A 15,942-nucleotide genomic window follows, 5' to 3' on the forward strand; every position below is an offset into this window, starting at 1 on the left:
CCTCAACCTTTCAAAACTACAATTATAACATTTTAATTTTAAAGCAAATAAATTAAAAATGCTGCAACTGTTTGAAAGCAACAAAAACCAAAATAAAAAATCTTTCAGGTCCATTTTGTTGCATTACAAAAAGTGGAAATTGGCACAATTCCTGAACTGGTGTCAAGGGCCACAAATGGCCCCTGCACCTCATCTTGACCAAAGGCTTAAATGAGGGGAAATAAAGTCAATAACTGTTTTCAATACTGTATTTTCACACGTATAACATTCATACAACCATAAGTGAGACATGTTAATCCATCAACGTTTCCTCAGGTCCACATTTTATATCCGTTTTCCAGAAGCAGGAAAAGCTAAAAAAAAAAAAAAAAAAAAAAAGAAAAGACAGAAACTGCAGATATTTCACCAAAAAAGTAGTTTTTTCCCCCCAGAACAGAAAATATTCTTGAATATTAAAAGTGAGGAAGGGAGGGGAAGAAAAAAAGAAAGGAGGGTTTTAGTTAAAGCAGCAACAAGTCAACAAATATTTGCTCAATTTATTAGTGCTTTTTTTTTTTTACATCTGTTATGGAACAACATGACTACACCTTCATCATATTTAGAGTTGATCACATATTAAAGACTCACTAAAGCTGCTGGAAACATCCATTTTTATCGACCGTTTTGTTCACTGGCAAATTAACCACAGCAGGAAGCTCTCCTTTCAAAATAATAACGATAATAATAATGATATTTCAAAATAATATATACATACAAAAATAAAGAAAATATAGAATCTTTACATGTCAAACTTTGAACAGCATAATTAAATAAATATGGTAAATCAGGAGGAAGTCTGCTGGATGGAAGTTGTTCGAGTGGCGTTTTTAACACTTAAACATGAACATTACGAGCTGATGACATCATCATCAGTGGGCCATGGCGTCCTGGAAGCCCCACACCTCCAGCAGGGAAATCTGGAAGCTCTCCTTGCAGAGCGGCGGGTTGTCGAAGGTGGTGCAGCGGCCGGTGTGGCCGTGGTTCAGCTCCGCGTCGATGAACAGCGCGTTGCTCTCGCCGCCGCCTCCTGATTGGACGAGAAGAAAAAGTTTCAGGCAAACAGATTTATTTAATGCAAATCCAAAAATCAAATAAACAAAACCGAGTGAAGTTAAGTTAAACAAAAACTGGTGTCAAACGTTTGTGCAGGAAAATACTCATTTGTGCCGCTCTCGTTTTAAAAGGTTTTATGGAAAATTACAATTTTTTCTACTTCAGTTTGAGTTTTTACTGCGTCTAAAAACAGCCCAGGCCTCAGAAAATAAACTTTCCGCCCGTTTTTATGGCAATAGGTTGTTTTGAGGCATTAGTTGAAATGATCCATTTCAAAAACCTCCAGATCCTTACATTACAAATCACCTAGTGACCCCAGCGCGAATTCCGCCCGTTACCTAGCAACCCATGCTGAGCTCCAGCACATCTGGTCAGCTGGTTTAATCACTTTATAATGGCTGCTGGAAAGGACGAAGTATTTTGTTGTTGTTGACTTACCATCTAGAAACCACCTGCTGAATTCTTGTTGGTTGTGCAGGAGGCTCAACGTGTGCTTTTCTAAGACGTACGGTTGTATTATTGCGCATCTGTTTGCAGCACGTTTTCAAGTGTGAGTGTAAACGTTGAGTTTAGGGGCGTGGCCAGCAGCAGCTTATTTGGATTTAAAGTGACAAGACGCTCTAAAACAACTCAGTAAAATCTCATTATCCAAGAATGACTTTGTGCAAAAAATGTCATGAACATGTTCTGTATAGGCCTTACACTGATCCTAACATGTTCAAGGAAGCACAATAGCTCACTTTTAATAAATGGTCCCAAAGGTCAACCAGCCTGTCCATAGTTACAAAATCAACTTTGGTATGTTTGTGCAGGAAAAATGTTGGTTTTGCAGCTATTATTTTTAAGAGATCAACCTTGAACAAAAAACTAAATTGATATAAATGAATAGTGTCGTGTTTGTGCAGCTCAGTTGATCGACACCAAAATCCATCTTTAAAGCGACACCAGCACCATCACAGTATCGGAAGCAATCTGCTCACCCACGATGATGGAGTCGAAGTTCCCAGCCATGAACATCGACGTGTTTTTGGAGTTGAGGTTGAAGTGGCGCGCAGCCAGAAACGGCGACAGTTCTCCAGGAGGTTTGTCAGGCTCCTGGAGGCTCTGGTCTGCGCTCGGACTGTCGGCGGCGGCCGGATCATCCGGATCCGCGGGCCGGATGGCCGACGCCAACTCAGGGTGGCGGATCACCACCCACTCGTAGCGCTCCATCTCAGGCTTCAGCTGCAGAGACGTAGAATCGGTGAACCAGGGAATCAATCAATTCCTTCTTAAAAAATAAATTAAACATTTTATTGGCTAAAATTCCTTTAGTGAATGTGAACCAGGTAAACCCAACACCGCCATCTGAGGTGTTTTGGCAAAAACATTTGAGTCTCTAAACGCCGGTTAATGATTAATTATATTGACATTTCAATAATTAATCACAATTAATTGTTTCAGCCCCATTGTTATAGTTTCTTCAGACACCAGTCACATTAAAAAGTTTGATTTATGTCACTAAAGTGCACAGTGACTACATTTAATCATATATTCACATTTATTGATGCTCTATAAAAGACATTTTTCCATGTTGGAGAAATAATCTGCCAATAGATGAAGAACTTTATCAATATTAAGGGATTATTGACTTAAAACAGGCTCATATCTTACTGAAAAGTTACTTCAAGTCAGTTTTGTTTTATGCCAAGTATAGAAAGACATTTGCAACTAGACAAAAAAATACTTGTTAAGATTTTGTTTTTGCAGTGTAGTCAAAGTCCAATCCAGTAAAAATAAAATAAAAAATATAGATAAACAGATATTTTCCTATTAACCCTTTCCTGAACACCTGACAGACCTGGGCTCTGGTGCGGTGTCAGGTAAAGGCCTAACCAGGAACTACAGGTAACGGGAGTTTCCGACCGGGTCGTTCTTAAGTTTTTGTGTTTGAGTTGTTCCTGCAGCCCACAGCTGTGCGTCAGCTCAGAAACTTGGATGAATAATTCATTGTGAAGACATCAGAGGTCAGTTTTCACATTTCAATCAGAGGTTTTTATTAAAAATAAACTAAACGCTGCATGAGGAGGAGCTTCCTGCATGTTGGTTTTTGCAGCAATGGACCTACAATGAAGTGTAGACGGAGACAGCTGTGGAAACCGCAGCTGATGGGTGCCCTCTAGTGGCTGCTGCATGGTATTGCTCTAACAGAATAAATGAAATTATCTTTGAAGAACTAAAACAAACTTACCCTGAATACGAAACACTCCCCAGTGCCAAAATAGCTCAGCTTGTTGCCTCCACGTTTCCTGTCCTCCCAGTCTGACGACAGGTAGGCTCCACACACCTGAGATCAAATTAAAAAAAAAAAGACAATACATGTTAGAACAATAACTTCACTAACTTGGCATGCACTAGCTTTAATCACTAAGATGCACTTTAAAACCCAGAGTCTGTGAAAAAGAGCCAAGCTGTAATTCAGTCACATGATTTCATCCATTCAGAGGAGACAGTAATTACACTGTAGAAAACCCATGTGAATGGAATTAGACAACTAAAAAATAAATTCACTGATTTTTATGAACATTCAACTTAATGTAAATTTATCTAATCCGCACAAGGTCAAATCTAATGATAAAACCATGTAGCCCCACTAATGCTAGCTTAAATGTCCGTTAGCAACGTGAATCTTGGTCACACAGAATGCTAACCTGTCCGACTCCTGGGCAAGTTTTAGATCACCAAATCACTTAAAGTCCAAATGAGTTGCTCAACTTTTACACAAGGATTTGGAAATGGCTGCAAACAGATGCACAAATTACACAACCGAACCTCTTTGAGAAGCAGAAGTGGAGCCTCCTGCACAACCAACAAGACACAAATACAGCATGTCGTTTCTGGGGGTAAGTCAACAACAAAACTCTTGTCTTTTCCAGCAGCCATTGTACAGTACATACGGTAGTAAAACCAGCTGGGTTGCTAGATAACGTGTCTGGGCTCGGCTGGGGTTGCTAGGTAACGGCACAGTGTCCATCTAATGTGACTTAATCCGAACATGTTTGAAATGACTTGTTTGAGTTTTTAGAAGCAGTTGAGACCCAAATGGAAGTAGACAAACATTTAGGTGCCCTAAGGCAACAGTCTGTAATAGTAAGTTAATCAATTAGTTTTAAAGCATCCTAATTAAATTTAATTAAAAAATTAAAATGGTGGGCTCTACTAACAATAAAAACGTAGTTGCGCTAGCCCTAAGGCACTAATCATAGATATTAGTTCCGCTAACACCAAACACGGTATTTAGCAGAGGCTAATGCACCAACTTCAAATAAAATTATTTCTTTTTTGAAAGAGTACAACCTTTGAACACCAAATTTTTAAATTATATATGTAGTTAGGGGAAGCCAAGTGTGCCAACAATTTTCAGAGTTAGCAAAACCAAAATTTAGCTTTGCTATTAGTGTGTTAGCAAGTGTGCCCACAAATACACCCAATAATTAAGCAGCACTTTCTGTTAGTGTACTGGCAGTGTTCATCCAAGAAGGTTTTATAAATGGCTTGTTTTCCAGACACCAAAAACACCTTTTTGGTTTTTTAGTGTTTGGGTTTTTAAAATCAGATGAGACCCAAATGGAATTAGAAGAAACGTGCAAAATAGGTCCCTTTAATCAAAAACAATAGTCAATAATGTTTTCATCAGTTGGTTTAAAAGCATCTTAATTAAATGTCATATTTCAGAATTAGTAGAAAAGCTGCTTTGCTTACATCTCCATCGGTGGTTCGGATCAGGAGCAGGGTGGGTTCATGGCCTTCGCAGTGAGAGTAGAACCTTAAAGCAAAACATAAAAAGTCAGTTTGGTTTCTTTTTAAACCCGTAAACCGACAACAGGAGCTGGAAAATGTGTGGAAAGGTCACCTGCTGAGGCTGCAGCCGTGGGTGGAGGTGGTGAAGAGGAGCTCCGGCTGGCAGAGGGCGAAGCGTTCCGGGATCCAAGACCAGATGTCGTGCATCTCCTTGGCGCTGACGACCTCTGAGGAAAACGTGTCAGGATTCAGAGCCAGCTGCACGTTCCGCCTGGAAAACAAACCAACAGGAGGCGCTGCACTACACAGAGGCGGTCGTTCATAATATCTGCAACTACGAGAGAGGGTGTCTAATCAAAGAAAGCCAGAACAAAAATGGATGAATGAATGAAGAAGTGAACCCACCTAATGCTGTGAAATCAGTGGAGAGCAGATGACAGACGACAAATGGAGCAGAAAGAAAAAAACAAACAAAAAGACACAGAAGATGGAAAATCAACTCAAATAAAATACGTAGAGGACAGAAAAAAGATACTTTTGTATCTTTTTTTGTATCTACATGCAATGTATGTAGGACATTGCAGATAAACAATAACAAAAAAAATTTACAATGAAGGAGTAAATTTATGCCAGGACAACTTTGGTCAGATATTAACTTTTACAAGAAAAAAACAACAACAAGGAAATACTGATGTTGGAAAAACAAAACACAAACCAGAATTTTCCATGTTAAAAAGCAAAATTTACAGGATTAAAAACAATTTTCTGACACAAGACAGAAATTTGAAGGAACAAAAAAAAAAAAAAAAACCTTCAAATTTACTGACATTTCTGCAAAAACAGAAAATCTTACCAACTATTATTTTGTGGAGTTTCTAGTGTAAATATCTTAGTATAGTTGAAGACAAAACAATTTACAAGTAACTTTACAGCAAGATACAGGAGTTTAAGTCAATAATCTCTTAACATTGATGAAAAAGTGATGGTTGCACTTTATTAACCTTTAAAGATATTTAAAACATTTCATTACCTAAAATGAAATAACATTTATTAAAATAACCTTTAATGAATTTGGACCGAGTGCATCTAAAACTATGGCATAAAACATATTTAGTGACAAAATGTTCTTAAATATTTTTTTTTATCTTAAATGCAGATTGTGTATTTTTGTAGAGCTTAAGTGAATTATTCTTCCAGTAAATGGATTTTTTTTCTTTGAGTCTGTATGTTCCAGTTAATTAATTGATGACAATTATTGCGATAATTGTTTAATCTCGATTAATTATGATTATTGCCATTATTAATCTGATTAATGACTTAGATTAATCCACCATTAATCCCAATTGGATTAATCACGATTAATCGTTTCAGGCCTCGTGATTATGTGGATAAACAATCCGGGTTTGGACGTTACCTCTTCTGTTTGACGGTGATTCCTTTCTGCTGCAGCGACTTCTCGTTGGTGAGCTGCAGCAGCGTAATCTCCTTGCGGTTGATCAGGCGGATGGAGAAGGACTTTTCCAGCAGTTTCTCCGGCGTGACGGTGGAACCGATGCCTCTGATGAACGCCTGAATATCTGACCGGATTTTCCCCGAGTCGAGCTGCTGGTTCTGTCCCGCTTGGCCTCCCGTTTTGTGTTTGCGGTAAAACTTGAGCAAGGCGATGGCAACGCGGTAGAGGACCTTGTAGCCCTCCACCAGATACACATCCAGGACCCGGACCATGTGGCCGAACGGCAGGTCGCCCAGCACCCAGCGCTGCCAGTCGGCGTAGACCTCCAGCACGTCCTGGGCGGTGCCGACTATCAGTTTGTGCGCAGCCGTGCAGTACTTGTTGGCCAGGTCGCCGAAGGTCATGCAGCTGGACTCGTAGGCCAGGAAGGTTTGGTCCAGCAGCCGTTTGCCCGGCTCGTTGCAGGCCAGGATGCGGCTGACGTGTTCGAAACACTGCGCCTCGTCTTTGCTGAAGTGGAGGAGCAGCGCGGTGAGCGCCGGGAGGGAGGGGCAATGCGAGATGTCTGGGAACTGCCCCGCCACGCAGTTGATGATCCGGTGCGCCGAGGCCACCGCGTCCACCTTCAAGCAGTACCGCGGCACCGGATTTCCGTCCACGAACTCCGGCAGCGGGATGTGAGACGACGGCTTCTTCGCGGCGGCGTCACCTATGATGTCACGGTACACCTCTGCATCCGGCGTAACGGTGCGGCACGGAATGGACTTGATGAGCTGCTGGTAGACCTGAGCCCGCAGTTTGTGGTTCTTGGCCCAGTAGCCTTGGCGAGCCATCTGTTTGAACTCCTTCAGCTCTTTGCAGTCCACCTTGGTGGGCCCGCTGCTCGTCGCCAGATCCCCCATCTGGTTCCAGTCCACAAACGTGCCATAGTCTTCCTCAGCCATGATGCTGGAAACTTTCTGGATCCCCAAAAGAGCAAAGGAGGATGTGTTGACGGCCTTCTGTCCTCCACAAAACTGGTATCAAACTGGGTGAGACTACCTATCCATGATGGTTACTGGAAAACACAAAGAAGAACAGAGGTTTAAAGAACTAAACCAGTTCAGAATATTTCCAGTTTGAGAATACTGAAATCGCCTTGACTGTGATTTGATTGGCCGATCACCAATCTTTAAGTTTAAAGAGGGGCTAAACAGTAAACCAATAATGCATATTGCAATAGACACATGATCAATATTAATAGACAGAACATTCAATAATTTCACTGAACATGGATCCAGAACAGCACAGCATTCTGGGGGATGTAGGCTGAGGGAAGACTAAGCACTGGTTACCTAGCAACAGCTTGTTGCGTAACTTTAGCAGTTTAACTGCTAAAAACGGCGAGAAGTGAAAACTGTGGCTAAAACACTAATTTAGCAGAATTTCAAATACTTAAAACAAAAAACTAATCAATAATTAATTGACAGACTGATATGAAACGCTCACATCATGACAAGTTTTTCAGCCACACCGTCCAGCCCTAGCCAAATCCCAAAGCAACTTTTTTATTTGCAGATCTCTGTCTCAATGGCGCAGTGGCGCAGTTGGTAGCACTGTTGCCTTGCAGCAAGAAGGTCCTGGGTTCGATTCCCGGCCGGGGTCTTTCTGCATGGAGTTTGCATGTTCTCCCTGTGCATGGTGGGTTCTCTCCGGGTACTCCGGCTTCCTCCCACAGTCCAAAAACATGACTGTTAGGTTAATTGGTCTATCTAAATTCTCCCTAGGTGTGTGTGTGTGCATGGTTGTTTGTCCTGTATCTCTGTGTTGCCCTGCGACAGACTGGCGACCTGTCCAGGGTGTACCCCGCCTCTCGCCCAGAACGCAGCTGGAGAGGCACCAGCAACCCTCCCGACCCCATTAGGGACAAAGGGTGAACAGAAAATGGATGGATGGATGGATGGATGTCTCAATTGTTCCTTAGCGTTGTTAGCTTCATGTTTCTGTGCAAATTTGTACATTTATTTGATTCTGGGACGTCTGATCTAAATCCAACTACTCAGACGTTACTATGCGTTTATTTGCAGGTCAGGCTTCGGCAGGACGAATGTTAAGTCCAGAATGTCACAGTAAAAAAATGCAGCACTGTAGACAAACATTTACTAGTTTTATTACATGGATTCTTGCTCCTGTAAGCTTTTTTTTAAATCTCCAAGCACAGTAATGTGTTTTATACAACTGAGGTGAAACAAATCAGTGACACAACCTTACAAAATGGGTTTCAACCAGAAATATTTCTTAAATTAGACCACATCAAGTTCTCAGGGGTAGAAAAATAAAAGTATTTCACACATGACACTTATGGGCAACATGAGGATTCACGCTCTAAAAACACTGATTCAGCAACTTTTGTGGCTCTGTGTGGTAATAAAAACTTTCACAACGCATTCTTACTGAGAACAGCCGTCACATGAAGGTGATGCATGACCAAAGATCACCAAGCTGAAGACGACGCTCAAAGAAATTTAGCTTTATGTCAGTCACATGGAAAACTTAGAGAATTTTGACCAATTAGCAAAGAAATTGGCTAGATTTAAACCTTTGATTTTTAAATCTTTGACTATTTTTATTTTCTTATCAGTGAAGTGAAAATTGTACCAATCACACAGTGAATAAAAAACACAAAGCACGCCAGTTTTTGCAATGAAGGTTTTGGTATAATCTAAATATCAGCAATCAGCAAACACTTACAGTTAAACAATCTTCTATAATTGCAATTATATGCATAATATATTGCAATGACAATTCATCATTACACTGCCCATAATCTCAGCATTATTCCCCAGTGATAGTAAATATACTTACAGTTTTTATCCCTATAAATTTATGATATATAATTCAGGGAAGATTTTAATGGATGTTTTAATTTATGCTGCAAATCCAAGATTTAGTGTTAATGCATTGACGTTTTCAGCAGAAAGAGAAAGACTGGAGCCTCATAAAAGCCTCCAACACAATGAATGACCGAATAGCGTTAACATGAAATGCATGCAGAGCCACTTACACCTTTTATATTCGGCTGCAGAAGCTGTACGGGCCCGTTAGTTTGAGTGTTGGAGCTACACGGGTCATGGACTAAATCTGGCGCACCGTTATCCCCAAGTTAGCATGGCTAGCATTAGCTTAACACAGCCTGCTCGGGAGAAGCTGAAGTTGGCTTCCGATTCGTAACAAAATGGCTAAAAAGGGCAATTCCACTTTTTTAAAAAACAACTGAGCATCTATTATTTTAAAACAGACATTTCAAATCTAGACTAGATTATTCTACACTAGAAACATTATTTAACAATGTTTCGGATTTGTGGAAGTTCTATATAGGGCGATTTCAGCAGATTTTTATTTTTTTGCATTTGTAATACATTAGAATTTGTCCATTTCTGACAACAACAAATATTCAGTAGATGATCGACAATTACCATAAACAACAAAAACCAGGGCAATATTTCATAGTTTAATGTATTATATGAGCCAAAGAAACATTTTCTGCTCTGGCGTTGCAAGTTGCAGATGAAAACTGATCCTATTTCAGTACAATTAAATATAAAATACAACAACTTAATTTTTAATTAAAATAGTGACGTTAAAATGAAACTGATTCAAGGGACCAATTAGTGATTGTTTCTGTGCTAGTGCATATTATCATAAGACGGGTATTTTACATTTTCTGTTCAGTACAGGGGGAGTGGGCCCCTGTAAGCCCCCCATCTTTAGTCTAAAGCAGGGGTGCCAAACTCCAGCCCTCGAGGGCCGCTGTCCTGCAATTTTTAGATGTGCCACGGTACAAAACACTGGAATAAAATGGCTTAATCATCTCCTTGTGTAGATCAGTTCTCCAGAGCTGTAATGACCTAATTATTCTATTCAGGTGGTGCAGCAGAGGCTCATCTAAAAGTTGCAGGACTGCGGCCCTCCAGGACTGGAGTTTGACGCCTGTGGTCTAGAGTTTTAATCCCAACCTGGGTTTATATGATTCTGCCATCAGTGTAGCTCAATCTAGCCAGTGTTTGAAGAGATGTCACAGTTTTAATGTGATCTAGATTAGGAAAAGAGCCCTAATATGGGCTTTTATTTATCATTTTCAAATCACATAATTGTTTCACACATCAAAAACTAGGCTGTAAATATTCTGGTACAAGTGAAACAATTATAATGTTAAAGTGTTGTAGTTTTAAAAATAGAGCAAATTAAAAAATTCTTCAGGTAGTAAAAAAGATTGGTGGAATCGCCCTTTAGCCATTGTCCGAATCGAAAGCCAACTTCAGCTTCATCCTGCACAGTGTGTTTTATATGCTAAAGAAAACCACACAACACCAACTGCCCCGAGAACACGCATAAAACCAGAGAGATCATTTTATATATAAAGACTCTGATTAGATGACTAGGCGGTTAGATTTACAAAACCGTTCAAGCACCTGCTAGCATGTTCGCTACAAATTAATCTTGTCCATTGACTGTCCGTCTGTCTTGGACTTTACGTTTTAAGCTTTAAAAGACCCGATTTATTTAACTAAATATAATCACAGAGAGAATAACAGTCTTTATTCCACCAGACCAGGAATACTGACAAACAAATAATACGTTTATTCCGATTAAAAAGCACCGTATTCCTACCTTAGAGCTGCATGCCTGAAAGACGCGAAGCAGGGTTCACGTTGTTGTTTCGAGCATGCGCACTGCGTCCAGGTGGGCTGTTTAAATCTACACTGTCAATCAGGTTTCTGCTAGCTCCTCAGATCCAACCTGCTTTAAAATCTATGCTGATGCTTAATGAAGAATGCAGTTGATGTTTAATTTCTCATTAATTACTAGCAGAAGTTAAATGGCGGCATCCATTTTCTATCTTTCCTTGTTTATGTGAGGAAGATTCCTTCTGGTTTAATGTGGTGCCATTTGGGAAGGACAACAAACCATCTCTTTGTTAGAAACTCAAAGCACAGCCGCTGTAACACATGACAGCTGTTACTGATAATTAAATTGTGCAATCAAAACTGCCCTGCGGTAAGATGTTGTCTGGTTTCCTCTGAAATACAGCTGATGCTTCTCAAAAACGCCTCAGTTTTTGCTTTCTGTGGAATGAAAGGGTGAGAAATTTGTAAAGTAAATATATTTTTACTGTGAAATAATTCTAATTAAAGATGCATATCTACCCATTTCTAAGGCGACTTGGAGTGCAGGGCAGCTAATTTAACACAATGTAGTGTCTAAATGTGAAGATGAAGGAAAAGCGTACCAATAAATATCTGAAAAGTGTGGCGTACATTTTTACTTAGTCACCTGCATCAAAACTTTATTGGCTCCTGTTTTGCTGCAAAGACCCAAAAATATTACAAGAACTTCAGGACAAAAAGCAACTTTTAATTGTTTGATAAATGTCAACTAAGTTTGTTATTTTCAAGAACCATTGTAAAAATTTAGCTAAATAAATAAATAAAAATAAATTAAAAGTGGATATTTGTTCTTTTATGGGGTGATGTTTTTTTTTTAAATATAATCACAGCGAGAATAACAGTCTTTATTCCACTAGATTAGTGGAAACCAAAGCAGATAGTACGGGGTGCTGACGCTGTCAGAAATTAACGGCAATAACTTGTTTAGCCTGTCATGAAAGAAAAATGTGTGGGTTCACCTTTCAAGGTCATATTTTCACACTTTAAAAAAAATCATACATAAAAAAATACGATATAACTTAAGTAAATTAAAATGTAAGTAACAATATAAACACAAAGTTTTATTCACACATTAATGAATGTGATAGTTCCAAAATAAGTAAAAAATAGTTTGAAAATTAAATATTTTGTCATTGTGTCACAAACATAATGACAAAAAAATAGATTTAAATAATATAACTGACACTTTTGGTGTCATCCTGTCGTGGAAATTCAATGCAATTCCAACTTTATGCTTTTATTATGGTGTTAAAATAGGATAAGGCTTAAAAAGTAGGACTTCCTGGAAAGATGAAGGAAAATATGTCAATGGAGAGCATGTGGAGAAGGTTAGAGTTCGGTTTAGTCGACTGAATTATGTGGTTTAAATCTGCAGAGAGCAGCAGATGGTGTGAAGCCAGTAAACCTTTGGGTCGTAGTTCAAAGAGGTTTATGTTCATCCAATCTTCCTAATCCTACACATCAACTACGGCGATGCTCTGTCTGCCCATCCGTGTTTTTATTTAAAGGATTCAGTTGAAAAGCAGGGGCTGTTCCTGCATAAAAGGGGCCCTGGGCGAGAACCTCCATCTGAGGCCCCCCAGCAAACATCCCACTGTCAAAACTGGAAAATTTAAATTTATTACATTTGAAAAGCAAAAATTAGTTTATGATCTTTTTTAATTTTTTAAATTTTGTTTTAGCTCCTCAATAATAGGATGAAGTATTAGGACCATAATAAGAAAAAGAAAAAAAAGTCAACATTACAAGAATAAAGTCACATGAAAACAAAGCTGGAATAATATGACAGTAAAGTTGAAATTATACAAGAATAAAGCCATAATATTAGAATAATGAAGTTATACAAGAATAAAGCCATAATATTAGAATAATGAAGTTGTACAAGAATAAAGTCAAAATAATATGAGAAAAAGTCATAATTTTATGACTTTATTCTAATAACATAAAAGCATTTTATTTTATGACTTTAATTTTCTTTTAAAATTTAAGCCATAACTTTATGACTTTATTCTTGTAAAATTATTTTTAATATGTTCTTAGCATTGTCTTCCTCCGTCCTTCAATAATAAACAAAAAAAATTATGAAATGTGTAAATCATTAAATATCTAAAACATAAAAACAGTTTTTGTATTTTGTTGGTCAAATTTGAACCATTTTTGACTTGTGCTAAGGGGTCAAACAAAATCACTTCAAGGGTCAAAAAATGGCCCAGATCCCACACTTTGAACACCCTTTAAAAAAAAAATTCAGTAACAAGAGTGGTGTATTTCCAGTTTGGAACAATATATGATCCAATCCATTCCAAACTCATAAAAACACAAAAGAAACAAAAACATCCATTTAATTTATCTCTGCACCTAAAGCAACAAATAAACCAAGAAAGAAAATACTTTCCAAGTGACATAAGCACTGATCTTTTCCAGTAAAATGTAATGTTACCAATTAGCAGAGTTGTGTAAAAACTGCGTTGTTGTTCTTCTGATTAGCTGTTTCATTTTAATTCTCATGGCAACAGAGCCAAACTGTAAATAGATCCCAAATTCCTTGTAAAAATCCATGTGCTTTGAATCACGACTGAATTAGCTGTTTGTCTTATTCTTTGAAGAAATATTTTCCCTTCTGAGCTACAATTTGCATGTGACACACATTAGAGTTTGTCACGGAGAGGAAACTCAGTAAAGATAAGATATTTAGGAGAAATGAGAAAGTTTTGAAACCCAGTTAGATAACTCTGGGGATGGCACGTCAAAAACCCAGAGCCAAAGCAAAATCTAAAATGATTCTGTTTTGGTGGAAGTGTTTTTTGTTGTTGTTGTTTTTGAATCTTTGATCTGAACGTTTCAATGTGACTTTAGTTTGATTTAATGTAGTTGTGACAATTATCCACATTTTTCTCAATTTTAACAATAAAAAAATCTAAAAACTATAACATTCAGCATTTATTCTGATGCATAATTATTTTTTTATTTTATAAAAATAATAAATAAATAAATAAAGATACGTTACAACATGACGTCACGACCCCGCCGACAGTTTCCTTCCGTACAGACAAAAGCAGCTAGCCGAAGATGGCTAGCATTGATTTTAGCGGCGGACCTGTCAACACACTGTGCTAAATCTTGAATGTACACGTGATGTATAAAAGAAAAAGGTATGCAAGGCTTTGTTATTAATTGTCAACGCTATGATAACTAAAGATTCAAGGGTATCACATTTCACAGGTCAGTAAAATGTTTTAATTAAAAAAACAGCGAGGGAGAAGTAGGTCATTATGCTAGCTTGAGTTTGACAACTTAACATGTAGATGTGCTGGGAATTCGGTGTTTGGTTCAGTTTAGAGGAAAAAAGGCGACCCACAAACCAAACCTGATAGATAATCAGTACAGCAGGTGATTAAATTAGGTAATTAACCACCAACATGTCAAATTAACTAGTAGCAGCTAAAATCTGCCTCAGCGATCACTTAATAATCACAAAATAAACACCAAGACTAAAAACATAAAACTGCAAAGGACTGAATGTTTCTGTTCTGTCTTTGTGTGGGAAATGTTTGCCTTTTTCTTTTAAACGATGTTGATATACGGGTAGCTGTTTCTGTCAGTTGCTATGGCAACGAGACTGCATGTAGCATAGCAGCTACAGATAGCGAGAGAAGCGAAGAATACGAGCGGTTTTGAGTTATTCTTCAACGTTTTTTTTCTTTATTATTTTCCTTTGGGGTGGCGAACAACTAAATAAAAGAATAATACCTACATCTCCAGGTCTCATTTTGTTAACGTAATACCGCGTTAGCGCGGCGGCAAGTACAAGAATCCCTTTTGCCATCCAGCATTGTGCGCATGCGCGAAACTTCCGGACATAAACAATATATATTTTTTTGTAGGTTTTGTTTTTTCCTGAAATTTAAATGAATAATGATTGTTAATCTACACTAATTCAAATTAAATTGATATTGATGGGTCAACTATTTATAGGTTTAGTTTGTATTATTCATGTTTTAAGATGATAGGTGGATAAATTAATATGTTTAATATGTAAAATAAAAGTTTTGACATCATGCTACATGCTGTAAGTATGTTTTTGTACATATGCAAAAAAGGGTTAAATAACATATTTTTTTGTCTAGTCATCACAATCAGATCAAAACATAAGAAATAAATGAATAATTTGTCACTGTAGATTCCAACTTTAGCCTAAAGTCACAATTTCCACTTTGCACTTTTTGAGTATTTCTTTTTTTGTTGTCGTTGTTGGAGCTATTTATTCTTTATTTCTTTATCCATTTGAATTTTGTTAGTTAATTCTTAAATTTATATTTTTTGTATTATTTACAGAAGTTTATTTGCAGGTTAATAATTGTTGATTCTATTTATCTTTTGTTTTATAATTTTTCTTATTTATTTTTTTCTAAGTAAGACAGGAAGTAATGTGGGTCAGTCCACTTTCTAGAAGTGTAGGGGCCTGGTAAAGGACCAGCAGGCATTTGGGTTTGGGGCCTATGTTTTTTACCAGAGCAAGAGAAGTAGACAGGAGAACAAAGGAAAGTTTGAACGTTGTAATTGTTTGCTGCAAAGGAAAATAAAAGCAACCAAGATAATCAACAAGTTTGGACATTAAACTTCTTTTGCCTGCGTGAAGAATCTTGACCCCAGTGCCTCATAGTGGCGAATGTAACTTTTATTGGATGTTTGGTTTGACAAACAATCGCCACTACAGTCGTCTTGCTTTCTGTTTTATTGCTTCATGAAGAACCAAACTCTCCATTTTAATAAGCCGAGCCTTTCGTCTCAGCATTGAGACTGAAAGACGCTGTCGTCCGCTGGCGTGGGCTCCATTGTTTCCCTGAAAGACCTAAGTGCCACTCTGGGTATTGTTTCCACTGAAGGGGAGTGCGGTTGCCATGGAAACCA

General features: G+C 38.1%; 1 protein-coding gene across 3 annotated transcripts; it reads right to left on the bottom strand.

Moving 5' to 3' along the window:
• Window positions 1-233: 233 nt before the first annotated feature.
• tbc1d24 (TBC1 domain family member 24) lies at window positions 234-11,206 on the bottom strand. Of its 3 annotated transcripts, none has more exons than XM_023341607.1 (8): window positions 10,976-11,206; window positions 6,287-7,382; window positions 5,278-5,283; window positions 4,985-5,143; window positions 4,834-4,897; window positions 3,323-3,418; window positions 2,073-2,316; window positions 234-1,066 (listed from the first exon to the last, which is right to left on the bottom strand). In XM_023341607.1, exons 2-8 carry the CDS (start codon window positions 7,267-7,269, stop codon window positions 909-911), a joined length of 1,710 nt encoding a protein of 569 aa, XP_023197375.1. In that variant the 5' UTR covers window positions 7,270-7,382; window positions 10,976-11,206; the 3' UTR covers window positions 234-908. The 3 variants fall into 3 exon arrangements, with proteins under 3 accessions (XP_023197375.1, XP_023197376.1, XP_005812091.1); XM_023341608.1 differs by lacking the exon at window positions 10,976-11,206 and adding an exon at window positions 9,369-9,461; XM_005812034.3 differs by lacking the exon at window positions 5,278-5,283 and having other exon boundaries at window positions 10,976-11,204.
• Window positions 11,207-15,942: the final 4,736 nt, after the last annotated feature.

This window comes from Xiphophorus maculatus, chromosome 10 (genome assembly GCF_002775205.1).
Source record: "Xiphophorus maculatus strain JP 163 A chromosome 10, X_maculatus-5.0-male, whole genome shotgun sequence".
NCBI lineage: Eukaryota > Metazoa > Chordata > Actinopteri > Cyprinodontiformes > Poeciliidae > Xiphophorus > Xiphophorus maculatus.

What these genes read in the sequence shown, in the direction of transcription:
- tbc1d24 (XM_023341607.1), bottom strand. Translation starts at nt 7,269, where the DNA reads ATGGCTGAGGAAGACTATGGCACGTTTGTGGACTGGAACCAGATGGGG. An exon ending in CACGGCTGCAGCCTCAGCAG is followed by an intron (nt 4,898 to 4,984) that starts GTGACCTTTCCA and finishes TTTTGCTTTAAG; the next exon opens with GTTCTACTCTCACTGCGAAG. An exon ending in TCCGAACCACCGATGGAGAT is followed by an intron (nt 3,419 to 4,833) that starts GTAAGCAAAGCA and finishes ATTTGATCTCAG; the next exon opens with GTGTGTGGAGCCTACCTGTC.